This window comes from Nicotiana tabacum, chromosome 15 (assembly GCF_000715075.1).
Source record: "Nicotiana tabacum cultivar K326 chromosome 15, ASM71507v2, whole genome shotgun sequence".
Taxonomy (NCBI): Eukaryota; Viridiplantae; Streptophyta; class Magnoliopsida; order Solanales; family Solanaceae; genus Nicotiana; species Nicotiana tabacum.
In genome coordinates, this window is record NC_134094.1 from 112,952,785 (window position 1) to 112,969,537 (window position 16,753).

The 16,753-nt window shown below is 39.2% G+C and overlaps 1 protein-coding gene across 1 annotated transcript; it reads left to right on the forward strand.

The window, feature by feature from the left end:
• The first annotated feature begins 15,547 nt into the window (after positions 1-15,547).
• On the forward strand, positions 15,548-16,240 carry LOC107816079 (dehydration-responsive element-binding protein 1E-like). The gene has a single exon (XM_016641752.2). The coding sequence runs from the start codon at positions 15,548-15,550 to the stop codon at positions 16,238-16,240; it is 693 nt and encodes a 230-aa protein (XP_016497238.1).
• Positions 16,241-16,753: the final 513 nt, after the last annotated feature.

Below are 16,753 nucleotides of genomic sequence, written 5' to 3' on the forward strand. Positions count from 1 at the left end.
ACTCTGTAGAGCTTATGACTTGTACTACCGTTTTTGAAAATTTTAAGAGATTCTATTTAAATAATGTTGTTGTTTTAATTATTGTTAGGCTTACCTAGTCCCTAAGACTAGGTGCCATCACAATACCCAACAGAGGGAAAATTGGGTCGTGACATTTCGTGGAGCTTCAGCTGACGTGAAGCATATGCAATAACTTGCCCTTCCTGCATCAATACACAACCCAAGCCAATGCGTGAAGCGTCAAAATACACTGTATACATCCCTGAACCGGAAGGCAACACTAACACTGGTGTTGTAGTCAATGTTGTCTTGAGCTTCTGAAAGCTCACCTCACAAACATCGGACCATCGGAACGGAGCACCCTTATGGTTTAATTTGGTCAAAGGTGCTGCAATAGATGAAAAGCCTTCCACGAACCGACGATAATAACCTGCCAAACCCAGAAAACTCCTGATCTTAGTCGCCGAAGTGGGACAATGCCAATTCTGAACTGCCTGAATCTTTTTGGGATCAACTTTAATACCCTCGCACGATACAATATATACCAAAAATGCTACAGACTCAAGCCAGAACTCACATTTAGAGAACTTAGCATATAGCTTTTGTTCCCGCAATGTCTGAAGCACTATTATCATATATTGCTCATGCTCCTCCTTACTGAGCGAGGAGATCAAGATGTCATCAATGAAGACGATGACAAATGAATCAATATATGGCCTGAATACCCTGTTCATCAAATCCATAAATGCTGCCGGGGCGTTAGTTAAACCGAAGGACATCACCAGAAACTCATAAAGACCATATCTAGTCCGCAAAGCAGTCTTCCGAACATCCGAATCCCGAATCTTCAACTGATCGTACCCCTATCTCAAGTCGATCTTAGAGAACACCCTAGCACCCTGCAACTGGTCAAATAGATCATCAATACACGGCAACGGGTACTTGTTCTTAATAGTGACTTTGTTCAATTGGCGATAATCAATACACATCCGCATTGTTCCATCCTTCTTTTTCACAAATACTACCGGTGCGCCCCAAGGCGATACACTCGGTCTGACGAACCCTTTGGCTAGTAACTCTTCAAGTTATTCTTTTAGTTCTTTCAATTCTTTCATAGCCATGTGATACGGTGGGATAGATATAGGCTGAGTATCTGGAGCCAAGTCAATCTAAAAATCAATATCACGATCAAGTGGCATACCTGGAATATCTGAAGGAAATACATCGGAGAACACCCGAACTACAGGCACTGAATCAATAGCCGGAGTCTCTGCAGTAGTATCCCGAACATAGGCTAGATAAGCCAAACAACCCTTCTCAACCATGTGTTGAGCCTTTATAAAAGAAATAACTCGATTAAATGAACTAATAGACGAACCCATCCACTCCATCTTAGGCAATGCTGGAATAGCCAAGGTAACAGTCTTGGCATGGCAATCTAGTATAGCATGATATGGAGATAACCAGTCCATGCCCAGAATAATTTCAAAATCGGTCATCTCAAGAAATAGGAGATATGTTCTAGTTTCATAACTACAGAATGTAATAATATAGGACTTGTAGATCCGGTTCACAACAACAGAATCGTCCACATGAGTGGACACATAACCAAAAGTACTCAAGGATTGACAAGAAACACCCAGGAATAGAGCAAATAGAGATGACACATATGAATACATAGATCCTAGATCGAATAATACCGAGGCATCTTTGCCGCAAACAGAAATAATACCTGTAATCATGGCATCTGAGGCCTCTGCATCTGGTCTGGCCAAAAAAGCATAGAACCGAGCTTGAGCGCCAACTGGCTGACCTCCACCTGGCTGACCTGCACCTCTAGGATGGCCTTTACCCACCTGTCCTCCACCTCTAGGTGGTCAGACGACTGGTGGAGCAACTGGTTTGGTAATCTTAGGCTGCTGACCCTGTTGCACTAGTTTACCCCGAAGCCTGGGGCAAAATCTCCGTTTGTGACTGGGATCCCCGCACTCGTAACAACTCTACGGTGTAATAAGCCGCTGACTAGAGGTCTGGCCCTGGGGACATGAATACACACGAGAAGAACCCTGAATAGCTGGTGGGCGATAAGAACTCTCTGGTATAGCACTGAAATAAAATCGTACTGGAGCACCCTGAGGAGGCGGTGGTGCTAGATATGGGGGCTTGCTGGACTGCCCTCTCACAAACTGACCTCTGCCCCCAGATGGAGCACCTCTGAACTCTCCAGAATACCTGAACCGCTTATCTATCATACCCTGCTCTCGGCTCCGCTGATGTACACCCTCAATCCTGCGGGCTATCTCCATGACTAGCTCATAAGAAGTACCCAACTCAACCTCTCGAGCCATAGTGGCCTGAATGCCACTATGTAAACCCGCAACAAACCTCCGCACTCTCTCCGCCTCAGTAGGGAGTATCATAAGTGCATGGAGAGATAACTCAGAAAACCTCGCCTCACAATCGGTCACTGACATATGGCTCTGCTGGAGCAGCTCAAACTGAAACCTCAACTCTTCCCTCTGGGAGGGTGGAATATACCTGTCCAGGAAGATACTGGTGAACTTGTCCCAAGTTATGGGAGGAAAATCTGCTGGTCTGCCAAGAACATAAGACTGCCACCATCTACGGGCTCTGCCCTCTAGCTGAAAAGTAGCAAAGTCTACCCCATGAGACTCCAATATCCTCATGTTGTACAGTCTATCCTTGCACCGATCAATGAAATCTTGGGGATCCTTGTGTCGCTCACCCCCAAAGACAGGAGGATGTAGTCTAGTCCATCTGTCCAATAATTTCTGAGGATCGGCGGCTACAGCTGGCCTGGGCTTAGGTGTAGCTGCTGCCACTGGCTGGGCTCCACCCACGGGTAGTGCACCCTGGGTCTGATATACAATAGTTGCTTGTCCATAAGCCTATGCGGTAGGGGTCTGTGCTCCCTAGCCCGCCTGAGATGTGGCTGGTTCTGCCGGAAATAAACCGGCCTGAGTCATATTGTCCATGAACCGCAACATAGGCACCTCATCCTGTTCCTCAATAATAGGATTCTCTGCTGGACCCACTGGCGGCATAACTGGAACAGTCTTGGGATGTCCTCGCCTTCTACCACGGGTTGGAGCCCTCCCTCGGCCTCTGCCTCGGCCTCTAGCAACTGGGGGAGTAGCTCTTCCCTGGTCTAGAACCTCATTAGAGCGCGTTCTCACCATCTATGAGAGAATAAGAGAAGGATATTTAGTATTACATTAATTGCACGATGGAATATGAAGAAAGGTAGTTTCCTAACACCCTATAGCCTCTCTAAGATATGTACAGACGTCTCCGTACCGATCCGCAAGACTCTATTAGGTCTTCTCATAACTTGTGAGACCTAGGTGAACCCAGTGCTCTGATACCATATTGTCACAACCCAATTTTACCTATAGGTCGTGATGGCGCCCAACACTACAGCCAGGCAAGCCAACTGATAAATTAAATATATATATTGATTAATCTTTTAATCCAAGAAAATAATAAAATATCAAATTCTACCAATGTCTATGCCAAGACCTGGTGTCACAAGTATATGGGAATTTAGTAGATTATACAAAACCTCAAATACTGTCTGAAATAAAAATAGACAGAATGAAAAATATATACAAGGAGAGACATTGGTAGCTGCAGAACGGCTGAGAAAGGTAGCTCACCACTATGTCCCTAGATAACGTGGGTGTAAGACGGTAGGTCCCCCACTAGTACTTGCCTCAGGTCCTGCACAAAAGTGCTGCAAGTATAGTATGAGTATGTAAACAACGTGTACCCAGTAAGTATCAAGACTAATCTCGAAGTGGTAGAGACGAGATGGCCGACTTTGACACTCACTACGAGTCAATAATAATAATTGAAATAAAACTAGAATATATAATTCAGCATGATTCACAGAATATAACAATAATTTATTTAACCAGCTGAAATAATTAAAATCCTTCAAATGCAACAATTCTCAGTATATTAACTAAATTCCTTCAATTCCAATAAATTTTCAGTTAATAAATTAATCTCATTTACAGGAATAACAATAATTCCTTAGCTAACAGGGATAATAATCCTTAAATTCCAAAGATTTCCAAATTTATCAATTAGCTTCACAAGCTACAATAAACTATCAAAGTATCGTGTAATTATTATTATTAAGCACGATTTCTGTCGAGGTTGTTCGGCATGATCCAGGATATTGTGTACACTGTAGAGGGATGTGCAACACGATCCATAGATGCATCTATCCTGCCGAGACATTCGGCCCGAGCCACAAGAAAGGAGGACATTTTCTTATGTACCTCCGGAAAAAGAGTATTTATTGTAAAATTTATTCGAGAGGATAACAATTTATTTCAACAATTAATTATTCTAAACAAAAATTAAGCATATGAAAATTTCATATTTTTCTACCTTTCATAACAATTCACAATATATACATCAAATATTTTAATTAATAAAGAATACAATTTACACAAGTAATTCATGCTTTGAGTCCTAAACTACCCGGACTTTAGCATTAATAGTAGCTACGCACGGACTCTCGTCACTCGTGCGTATGTAGCCCCCGCAATTAGCAATAATTATTTAATTTAATCACCTATGGGGTAAATTTCCCCCTCACAAGATTTCCCCCTCACAAGATTAGACAAGAGACTTACATCAATTTGCTCCAATTTAATACACTAGAAGGACCTTTCCTCGATTATCCAACTTTGAATGGCTTGAATCTAACCATAAATAATTCGATACAATCACTAAACTTTATAGGAATCAATTCTATAAGAAATACTACATTTTCAATAAAAATCCCGAAATTAATTTAAAATTTGTCTGTGGGTCCCATATCTCGGAATCCGGTGAAAGTTATGAAATCCGACAACCCATTCAATTACGAGTCCAACCATACCAGTTTCACTCAAATCCGACTCCGAATCGATACCGAAATCTCAAAAATTCGTTTCTATGAGATTTCTAAAATTTTCCAAATTTCAATCTCAAAACACTAATTAAATGGTGAAAACAATGATATATTTGTGTATATAGACCAAATACGAGTTAGAATCACTTGCCCCAAATGTTTTTCCTTTAAAATCTGTCAAAAGTCACCTCTGCTCAAGCTCAAGTTTGTCAAAAATTGCAAATGGGTCGAATGCCTTTGTTTTTATAACTTACAGATCTGTCCAGTCCAATCAGGGAGTCCGATCAGGGGGCTCGATTAGGGGAGCCCGATCAGGGAGCTCGATCTTGGGAGCTCGATCAGGAAGCTCGATCATGGGAGCTCGATCATGGGAGCTCGATCTTGGGAGCTCGATCTTGGGAGCTCGATCAAGGGAGTTTGATCACGGGAGTTCGATCATGGGAACTCGATCTTGGGAGCTAGATCATGGGAGCTCGATCTTGGGAGCTCGATCAAGGAGTTCGATCATGGGAGCACGATCTTGGGAGCTCAATTTTTGGGCCTCGATTTTGGGCTCGATCACAGCCCAGAATTTGTAGTAGAAGAGAAAGATTGCAGCAGCTGTTTAAGTCCAATTTTTGATCCGTTAACCATCTGAAATGCACCTGAGGCCCTCGGGACCTCAACCAAATATACCAACAAGTCCTAAAATATCATACGAACTTAGTCGAACCTCTAAATCATATCAAACAACGCTAAAACTATGAATCATACCCCAATTCAAGCTTAATGAAACTAAGAATTTTTAACTTCTACATTTAATGTCAGAACCTATTAAATCAAGTCCGATTGACCTCACATTTTGCACACAAGTCATAAATGACATAACAGAGCTGTGAAAATTTTCAGAACTGGATTCCGACACCGATATCAAAAAGTTAACTCCCCGGTCAAACTTCCAAACTTTAAATTCCTATTTTAGCCATTTCAAGCCTAATTTCACTACGGACTTCCAAATAAAAATTTCGATCACGCTCCTAAGTCAAAAATCATCATACGGAGCTGTTGGAATCATTAAATTTCTATTCTGTGGTCGTTTGCACATAATTCGACATCCGGTCACTATTTGAACTTAAACTTTTAATTTTTTATCAAAATTCCATATCTTGGGCTAGGGACCTCGGAATGTGATTCCACGCATACGCCCAAGTCCCAAATCATGATACGGACCTACCAGAACTGTCAAAATACTGATCCAAGTTCGTTTGCTCAAAATATTGACCAAAGTCAACTCAGTTGAGTTTTAAAGCTCTAATTCATATTTTAATCCATTTTTCACATAAAAACATTCCAAAAAATTTTACGGACTGCGCACACAAGCCGAGGAATAATAAATAGTGCTTTTCGAGGTCTTAGAACACAAAATTTATTATTAAATTTAAAGATGACATTTTGGGTTATCACAAATAAAGTCATCAACCCCTTCTACAAAATCCTCCCGCAATCCCCGCCGATTAGGATAGTTCCTATTGTACTGTAACGACTCGATTTGTCGTTTTAAGAATTAATGCCCCGTTCAGTAGGCTGTAACCAATTATAAATTCACATAGCATTAAGTACAGCAAAATCATCCAAATTAGTAGAACAACTGAAATCTAATATACAAAAACAAAAAGACAATACCACATAGACGAGATTAAAAAAGGAAGAAAAAGTTATGATATCAATTAATTAGTAAATAAAAACAAATAAATCTCATAATTCAAACTCAAGTAAAATCAATTCACAAGGTAATTAGATTGTGTTTTTCAACAAAGCGCTAACAAAACAGCAACTAGAATACAATTGATTTGTATGAATATATATAAATAATAGGCAGAAAAATAGAACAGATCTAACCTTTAGAAGACGAAAATAAAATATGAGAGAGCTTCGCTAAAACCCTGGCGGCGCAGTACAAATGAAGCGAAGCGTTCTCCTTGTTTAGGCAGATTTATGTATAAGAGTATGTGTTGTTATGTGTTATTTAGGCAGATTTCTGTTTATAGTTTCTGTTTCAATCAGATTTCCTTGTTTGAATGGGATTTGGTATTACAATAAAGAACTAAAACCAAAAAGCAAAAGAAGAATAGAGTAAATTACCTGAAACCTGCAAAGATTCCGACCAGCAGAACAAAAAAGTGGCACCCCCTCTGTAACCCTGAGAGAGAGAGAGAGAGAGAGAGAAAGAGAGAGAAATATTGTCAGTTGGAGTTGAGTACAAGAAGTTATGGTTGATATACTACAGGCTATTGGGGAAGAGTTTGATGTTTTTAGCATAAGAATGTAAAGATCCAAAGGTCCATTTTTAGTTCTAGAGATAGAAATTCGATTTCGAGACTCCAGAATTTTGATAATGAATTATAGGAGTGATCTGAAAAGTTTGGTCTAATTTTATCAAGTAGTGGTTGGGTTTTTAGCGCGAAACATAAGTTAATTGTTTAATGAGCAAAATTGGTATCACATTGAGAAAATGAGCTCCTAATTGAGTTTCGATTGACCGACTGGGTTTCGTATTATTATTTGTGACTCATAGGAACAAGAATCATCGAATTCCGAGTTTGTATGATGGAGTTAGAGCTTTTTTAGTAAAAACAATAACTGCTGGTGCAAGTAAGTTCTCGTGTAGACTTTTAGTGACGAAAAATGGAATTTTAGTGACAAAAAATGGAATTTTAGTGACGAAAAATGGACTTTTAGTGATGGATGGGCAGAAACTTAAGGAACAAAAATGGTCATTTCCTTCATTTCATTTTTGGATTTTTGGAGCACGGTTCTTTGGCGATTTTGAGGATTTTTTCACGACTTCGACTTGGGTAAGTGTCCTATATTCAAAAGTGATTATATTTCATAAATCCATGGTTATATTCATCATTTATTTCGGATTTAAATGGAAGAAATCAAGATTTTTGCAAAACTTTACAAGAATGAAAATTTTAGATTTGGAAGTCGAGCTGTTATCGGAATTTGATAAAATTGATATGGGTGGACTCGCAATTGAATGGGTTGTCGGGTTTTGTAAGTTTTGTCGGATTCCGAGACATGGGCCCTACCGGCGTTTTGAGTTAAATTTCAAATTTTGTTAGAAAATTAGTAATTTCATATGGAATTAATTTCTATAATTAGTATTGAGTGAATTGAATTAATTTGGATAGATTTGAGCCGTCCGATGGTCAATTCAGCAAGAAGGCAATTTTTGAATATCGACATAACTTCAAAAAGGTAAGTATCTTGCCTAACATTGAGTGGGGGAATTACTGTAACGACCCGACTGGTCGTTTCGAGTATTACAGCCCAGTTTTCCCATTTACTTCTCAAATTGGGCTTTACAGTTGTTGTGTGACTTGCCGGGGCAAATGGTTCGGGTCCGGTGAGGTTTTGGAACGAATTGGAACACTTAGTTCCAAGGCTTAAAGCTTAAGTTAAAATAGTGACCGGATATCGAGTTATGTGTAAACGACCTCGGACTCGAATTTTGATAATTCCAATAGCTCCATGTGGTGATTTTGGACTTAGGAGCGTGTCCGGTAAATTATTTGGAAATTCGTAGCGGAATTTGGCTTGAATTGCCGAAAGTTGAATTTTGGGAAGTTTGACCCGGGGGGTTGACTTTTTGATATCAAGGTTGGAATCATAATTTTGAAATTGGAACAGCTTAGTTATTCCATTTATGACTTGTACGCAAAATTTGAGTTCATTCCGGATTGATTTGCTATGTTTCGGCATCGAACCTAGAATGTTCGATGTCGATTCTTCAAGAATATGTGGTATAACATTAATCAAATGAGCTCCAAATTCAGTTTTGATTGAAGTATTAGATACGTATTGAAATTATGGAGCCATAGCAAAAAGAATCATTGAATTCGGACATCGTATGAGAGAGTTATGCCTATTTTCGTGTCTGGAATAATTTTTCCGTCGCCGCGAGCGCCCCGGGTAGCGTGGGGCGCTAGCCCTGGCGCTGGAAATTTTTGGGTACTGGAAACTGCGCCACAGGCAGTGCCCCACGCTACATGTGACGCTCAAAAACACCAGAGGCTCTATAAACGGGGTTTTTGACCATTTTTGACAAAAAATAGAGTTGGGGAGCTCGGTTTAGGCGATATTTGGGCGATTTTCATGGGAAAACATTGGGGTAAGTGTTCCTTATCCTATATTGATTATATTTCATGATTCCATATTCATTTACATCATGAATCCATGAATTTATGGAAGAAAAATCAGATTTTTGTAAAATCTTCCAAAAATGTAAAATGAAGATTTGAAGGTCAATCCGATGTCGGAATTTGATAATTTTTGTATGGTTGGACTCGTATCGGAACGGGTGTTCAGATTGTGTAACTTTTGTCGGGTTCCGATACATGGGCCCCATGGACTATTTTTGAGCTAAATTTCGGATTTTTATGGAAAATTAGCATTTTCATATGGAATTGATTCCTATACCTCTTGTTGATTGTATCGAATTATTTTGACTAAGATTCGAGGTTTTCGGAGGCCGAATCACGATGAAAAGGTTTATTGGAATAAAGAATTTGCTTGGATTGAGGTAAGTTACTCTTCTAATCTTGGAGTTGAGGGTATGAACCCTGAATATATGTATTTTGTGAATTGTTGGGAGGTGACGCACATGCTAGGTGACGGGCGTGTGGGCGTGCACTATAGAAATTGTGACATAATTGTTTATGTGGAATGTTATAGTTAAATAACCTTGGTATTTTCCATGCGGTTTTATGTGTTAAAGAAATTGAGCTGAAAAGCATATTACAAATCATGTTGAGGCTATGTGCCAATATTATTGGGACCCACAGAGGTCATATTGTTGTGAATTATTGTGTTAAATTGAAAATTCATACTCAGTCATATTCATTTCATTGCATATCATAACTCAGTTTTATCACTCTATTTTGGTGCATAAAAATGCTTTGGGCCGAATGCCCTGTTTAACTGAGATGCCCGAGTGGCTTGAGAGGTTTATGACTGAGTGAGGCCGAGGGCCTGATTTATGTTGCATATTTATGGGATCGGGCTGCACGCCGCAGCATGTTGCATATTTATTGGATCGGGCTGCACGCCGCAGCATGTTGCATATTCATGGGATCGGGCTGCACGCCGCAGCATGTTTGATATCGGCCGATGGCCTGATTTGTGAGGATGAGTGTGGATCGGGGCTGCACGCATGCAGCATACCTGAGTGAGGCCGAGGGCCTGATTTGTGAGGATGAGTGTGGATCGGGGCTGCCCGCCTGCAGCATACTTTATTATTATCGCACGTGAGTTGTCCGTACAGATTATAGCGCTTGGGATGAAGGATCCCCTCCGGAGTCTGTACACACCCCCGGTGAGTGCAGGTACCTACTGAGTGCGAGTGCCGAGTGCTGAGTGACTGGGAGGCATGAGTGATTGTGAGGTATGTCCGAGTGGCGAGAGTGATTGTGAGGTATGCCCGAGTGGCAAGAGTGATTGTGAGGTACGCCCGAGTGGCACGAGTGACTGTGAGGTTTTTGCCCGAGGGGCTGTATATGAGTGATGTTCTGCCCGAGGGGCTGTTTATGATTTTTATCATTGAGTTGCATTGCATTGGCATGCACACATGACATACAGGCATAGAGATGTATTTTTCCTCATGCTGTACAACATCACATCATTCATGATTTCTCACACATTTTTGACAGATGGGCATAGTGATGCATTTATTTTACACTGGTTATCCGGAAGAAAAATGAAACATCTTATTTATTATTGACAAGATTTTGGGAGAAATTTATTATTTTCAAACTATTTATATTATTGGAAACTTCGGCAAACGATTTGGGTTTTTACTGAGATATTTGGAAGAAAGAACTATAATTTTTGAAATCATTATTTGGCTGAGTATTTTATCCCTGAGTTATTTCTGGTATTATTTGCTTTATGTTGTTATGGATTGTTGTGTACTATTGGTTGTGGACCCGACCTTGGTAGAAGCTCGTCATTACTTTCAACCTACGGCTAGGTTTGTTACTTACTCAGTACATGGGGTCGGTTGTACTGATACTACACTTCTGCACATTGCGTGCAGATGTTGGCTGTTGTTGTTGTGCTCGATGGTTGCGGGACTTGAAGATGTACCTGCATTCCTGTTGTAGCTGCCTCTTGTTCAGGGTAGCCTTAGATTTATAAAAGCTTTGTTTATGTATTATTCAAACAGACTATGTATTTATTTCATTTCCGCTTTGTATACTCTATTTTTAGAAGCTCATGATTTGTACTACCAGTTCTTGGGGAGATGTATCGGTTTTAGATATTTTGTTTTAATTAATTTCATTGGAATTGGATAGTTGGAAATTGGCTTACCTAACGGGTTGGGTTAGGTGCCATCACGACTAGTGGAATTTTGGGTCGTGACAATAAGATGGCCTCAACATCAGGGTAAAATTGAGTGATTGAAAATCATGTGCGCGAGGTGACGAGTACGTACTTGGTTTATATGTGCAAATTATATCGGTTAAAATTCATAGACACCCTTATGTATTAAATTGTAAAATTGTTGGAACTTAGTAAATCTTTGAATTGTCATGCCTCGTTCCTTGTTTGTCGAAATTGTATTTTATATGATAATTTGGTGTTATTGTCACTTGGATTTTTATGTGAATTCCGTGTGCTTATTGATTTGATATTTTTCATGGAATTAAATTCATTATTGAATCCTTATCTGCAAAAAAAAAATATTAAATATGTTTAGAATGAGGCATTAATTTATATTTATTAAAATCTGGATTAAAGAAGTTAGTGTCGTGTGCTGAGTTACTTTTCCATCTCTGTTGTTGTTTTGAGATTTTATATACGTTGTGTGGAGCCTTGGGCTATTTTTGAGAAATTTATTGATTTTACTATATCATTGGAATTGGTTGTGGCCATTGGGTAAATTGTGGTATGAATTGATTCTGTTGTGTTGTCGTGATAATATTTCGTATAAATTATTGTGTGATTTGAGTTATTATTATAAGGATATAAGGGTGGCATTTCATGTTGATATTATGTGGGTATAAGGGTGGCATTTCACTGTGGTTATGTGTGTTGGGATATTTTCTGGGCGGAGTGATAAGGGTGGCTATTATACGGAGCGATAAGGGTAGCTATTGATATTGTCAGGGCAGAGCGATAAGAGAGACTATTATAGGAGTGATAAGGGTGGCTATAGGAGAGATAAGGGTGGCTATTATCAGGGATAATATGTGATGATGTGGAGTTATTGTGTTGGTAAGTTTTATGTGATGATGTGGGGTTATTGGCGTTGGTAATTTTCATGTGATGTGATTTTCCTTGTGTTTATTTTATATCTTGTGCAACTTGACTTGTTGTTTCGGTAAACTTGATAATAGTCTGATCTATGTTGAAATTGGGAGCCTGTGGCTATTGCCAGGCGGATTATGTTATATGGGATCGGGTTGCACGCCACAACAGGTATGATTAATGTTATATGGGATCGGGTTGCACGCCGCAACAAATATGAAATGTGGGCACGAGGTGACGGAGAAAATATGATGAAGATATTGGCACGTGAGTTATCCGTGCGGTTGTGATAGAGATATTGGCACGAGGTGCCGTGAAAATATGAAAGTGGGCTGAGACCCGCATTTTATGATTATGAGATGAGGTGTCACAAGGTGACTTTTATTTAAGGTAGAGCTTTTTGGTCGTTGCAGTCCCTTGGAGTCTTTCTATTTTATTGTACTATTAATCATTATTCAAATAGTATTGAGTATTCGATTCTTGAGATAATTTCATGTATTCAGTTAGAGTTCGTGACTCAGTATTAGCAGTCTTGGGAGGTTGTTTGTAATTAATTCCGTTGTTGGTTTCGATTATCTATTAAAAAACAATTGGCTTTAATTGTAATTATAATCGGCTTACTTAGTCTTAGAGACTAAGTGCCATCACGAGGCCTGTGGTGGGATTATGGGTCGTGACAAGTTGGTATCAGAGCTCTAGAATCATAGGTTCTACGAGTAACGAACTAGTTTAGTAGAGTCTTGCAGATCGGTACGAAGACGTCTGTACTTATCTTCTAGAGGCTACAGAGCTAGTAGGAAAATTTTTCGCTTCTTTAGATCAGGAGCAATAATATCCAAGTCACAGCAGCGACAGTCTTCCTTCACAGCAGGAATGCTAGAAGGACGTATGGAAGAATGATACCTACTGACGGCCCATGTACGAGAGTTAGCAGTAGGAAATTTCTCTTCGAAGTCTTTTGTGGTAATAAGACTTCTAGGGATGATGGAGCCCATTGTTGAAGGAGCAAAGTCCTCGGTCCTGTTCTTGCCCTTTGAAAATCCGGCACGCTTTGAGGAAGAAGACATTGTATGGAAGAAGGAGAAGGTTTTTTGTTTGGAGAGAATTAGAGAAACGACGAAGAGCAAGATGCAAGATAGATAAAGGAAGCTTGAAAAATTATGAAGTATAAAGGAGAAGGTTGGTACGTATAAGTAGAAGTTTTGGCGACTAAATTCATGGTCATGATTACCTCGATAATCGGAAAAAGTTATGCTTAGTCATGGGATGACGCGTATTCGGGACATTTAATGTGAAGATGCACGCGTCTAATCAACCGTCAGAAGCCTTCAGAGTGAATTATAGTAATTCTCACTAAAAGAGTATTTCTACCAACTTGCCGGTAACACAAAGTTATGTCCCCGGAAAGCAGGGGGACTATCTGTATAAGGTAAAATATACTATGATACATGACCGTCCAAAAAAGGGACACGTGGAACCCAAGACGGGGGGATGGCCAAAGACCGAAGGTAACTGTTTCGTTTTTCACCGAAAAGTATAACCATCATAAAGATGTGATAATTGCTCTTCACCCGGTAGCATTTAATAGAGAATATTCCATTGTATTAAGAGCAATTACCAATTACAGGGAATTTAGAATTTATATTCACCGTTACATCTTCATCAATGTCCCTCATAATTGACATTAAAGAAGGGCACGATCCTAAGACCTCCTTCCCTAAATATAGTTATAAATAGTGAGCTCAGTTATCAATGTAAAGGACACGAATTTTATGGCAAACTTACGCTGCATTTTATACAAAGCTTAATATCATTTTATCTTCTTACTTTTTGATTTCGTTGTTGTTGTGCCCGGAAACCCTGTTCCCGGAATTGTTGCTTCTGTTGTTTCGTCTACATCCTAAAGCTAAGTATTGCATAATTCTTCGATTATTTTATTATTTCAGGATCAAATTAGTTCATTTATCTAGAAATCACGTATAAATTCAATTGTACCGTTTTACGGGTAAACAGTTGTGCATGTTGTTAACAGTGTTATCTGTCATTTCTTATGATTTTTTCTAAGACAAAATAATCAAAATACTTTAGTAAAAAAGGCAAAGATCAATTTAATTACACGGTTGTCTAGGCCCCACGGTGGGTGCCAAACTGTTTACCCGTAAAACGGTACAATTGAATTTATACGTGATTTCTAGACAAATAAATTAATTTGATCCTGAAATAATAAAATAATCGAAGAATTATGCAATACTTAGCCTTAAGAGGTAGACGAAACAGCAGAAGCAACAGTTCAGGGAACAGGGTTTTCGGGCACAACAACAACGAAATCAAAAAGTAAGAAGATAAAATGATATTAAGCTTTGTATAGAATGCAGTGTAAGTTTGCCATAAAATTCGCGTCCTTTACAATTATAACTGAGCTCACTATTTATAGCTATGTCTAGAGAAGGAGGTCCTAGGATCATGCCCTTTTTTAATGTCAATTATGAGGGACATTGACGAAGATGTAGCGGTGAACATAAATATCAAATTCCCTGTAACGGGTAATTGCTCTTAATGCCATAGAATATTCTCTATTAAATGCTACCGGACGAAGAACATTTATTATATTTTTATGAGCGTTATTCTTTACGGTGACAAACGAAACAGTTGCCTTCGGTCTTTGACCATCCCCGTCTTGGATTCCACGTGTCCCTTTTTTGGATGGCCACGTATCATAGCATATTTTACCCTATACAATATCTCCTTCTGAATTTACGAGTTTTAAGGTGTGACGGCTTCGCCGAAGGAGGATCATGATTGCTAGCAAGAGGTTGCCTTTGATCATTAAATTTTAACATATGGAGTAAAAACTAATTATAAGTCAATCTCTTTATTCTTTTTCCCTTAAATCCACTTCAAGAAGATTAAATTCATATCCACTTGAAACTCTGATGTATCATTCTTAACTATCATAAAAGATTCTCTTTGAAATCAAAGATAACCAAAAGCTATACTCAATTGGTGTTTCAGATTGTGCAAGATAGACCAACAGTAAAAGAGGTTGTAGACGAAGAAATATCCAATATAGGGGGAAGATAAAAATAAATAAAAAGGGAAGAAGATGAAAGAAAACAAAATCAGACAAGAAGGGGCTTTTTTGTACTCACGTGGGTTGCACATGAAGAAGCTTCTGTTCATTTTGACAGATTATTATTCGTCACATTTTAGGGCTAAAAACCAAAATGATAAGCTTTTATGATTATATTAAGGACCTTTTTCACTAAGTGTTATACGCGAGGGACCACAAATAATTACAAGAAACTCAACAATTTGGCGACTTATTAAGTGATGAATAATTCAAGCTCTTCAATTAGAGTGGCAGTTTCCGATGAAGAAGATATCAATATATTAGCGTTGAGGAAACCCAAGAAGCGAGCGGGAAGGAAGAAGTTCAAAGAAACTCGGCACCCAGTGTACAGGGGAGTGAGAAGGAGGAACAACGACAAGTGGGTTTGCGAACTGCGCGAGCCCAGCAAACAGAAGCGAATATGGTTGGGAAGTTACCCAACCGCAGAAATGGCTGCGCGCGCTCATGACGTAGCTGCATTGGCACTTAGAGGACAGCTGGCCACTTTAAACTTCGCAGACTCCGCTTGGCGGTTGCAAATGCCGGCATCAAAGGATCCCAAGGACTTGCACAAAGCAGCTGCAAAAGCAGCAGAGGCGCTCTGGCCAGGAGAGGAAGCTGATGTTAATTCTAGAGGAGCCGCTAATACTGGCAATGGCAATGAGGAAATGAAGGTGGTATCACAAGAGGAGAACGCAGCGTATAATTGCACGCAGAATATTGTGACTGCAGAAAATGTTTTGTATAGCAACTCATGTAGTGAAGTGGGAATGCTAGGGACGCAAGAATGGCAGGCATACATGGAAGAAAGGAGTTTGTTTTCTCCAAATCCTTGCTGTTTAGGGAGTTGTTTTAGCTGGGATGATGATATGGAAAGTGATGTTGAGGTGTCCTTGTGGAGTTATTCTGTTTGATAGCTCGTAGCTCATATATAGTTGGAGTATATCCATTTTTATAATAAGCACGTAGATCATATTCTTTTGTAATCCACGGGGATTATTTTCTCCGCATGGCATTTGCTTAAGAGTTTGTTTGGCCAAACTATCAATCACGGTTTATTTAGAAAAATACTTTTTGAGTATTTTGTGTTTAGCTAATTCATTTAAATAGTATTTTTTGCTAGAACGTTATATTCGATCAATCTTTTCTAAAAGTAATTTTAAGTATCCATTTTGTAATCAGGACGTAAACCATGTATTCGTTTCCTTTTGTTTAACTCTTTCCCTGCTTTTAGGTTTGTAGAAAAAGAAAGAGAGAAATACTTTTTTAATATGGAATCGGCCGCTTTTAATTGGCAATATGTTTTTTTGTGATAGAGGAGCAGCTGGGGAGGTATGATAAAAATCATTCTTGGTACCGTGCTATTTTTTTTTAAAAAAAAAAAATTAACTTCTGGTGTGTGGTGGCAGTGTTCTTCATAAATAAAA

Excerpts from the sequence above, each read along its gene's own strand:
- LOC107816079 (XM_016641752.2), top strand. The coding sequence starts at position 15,548 with ATGAATAATTCAAGCTCTTCAATTAGAGTGGCAGTTTCCGATGAAGAA.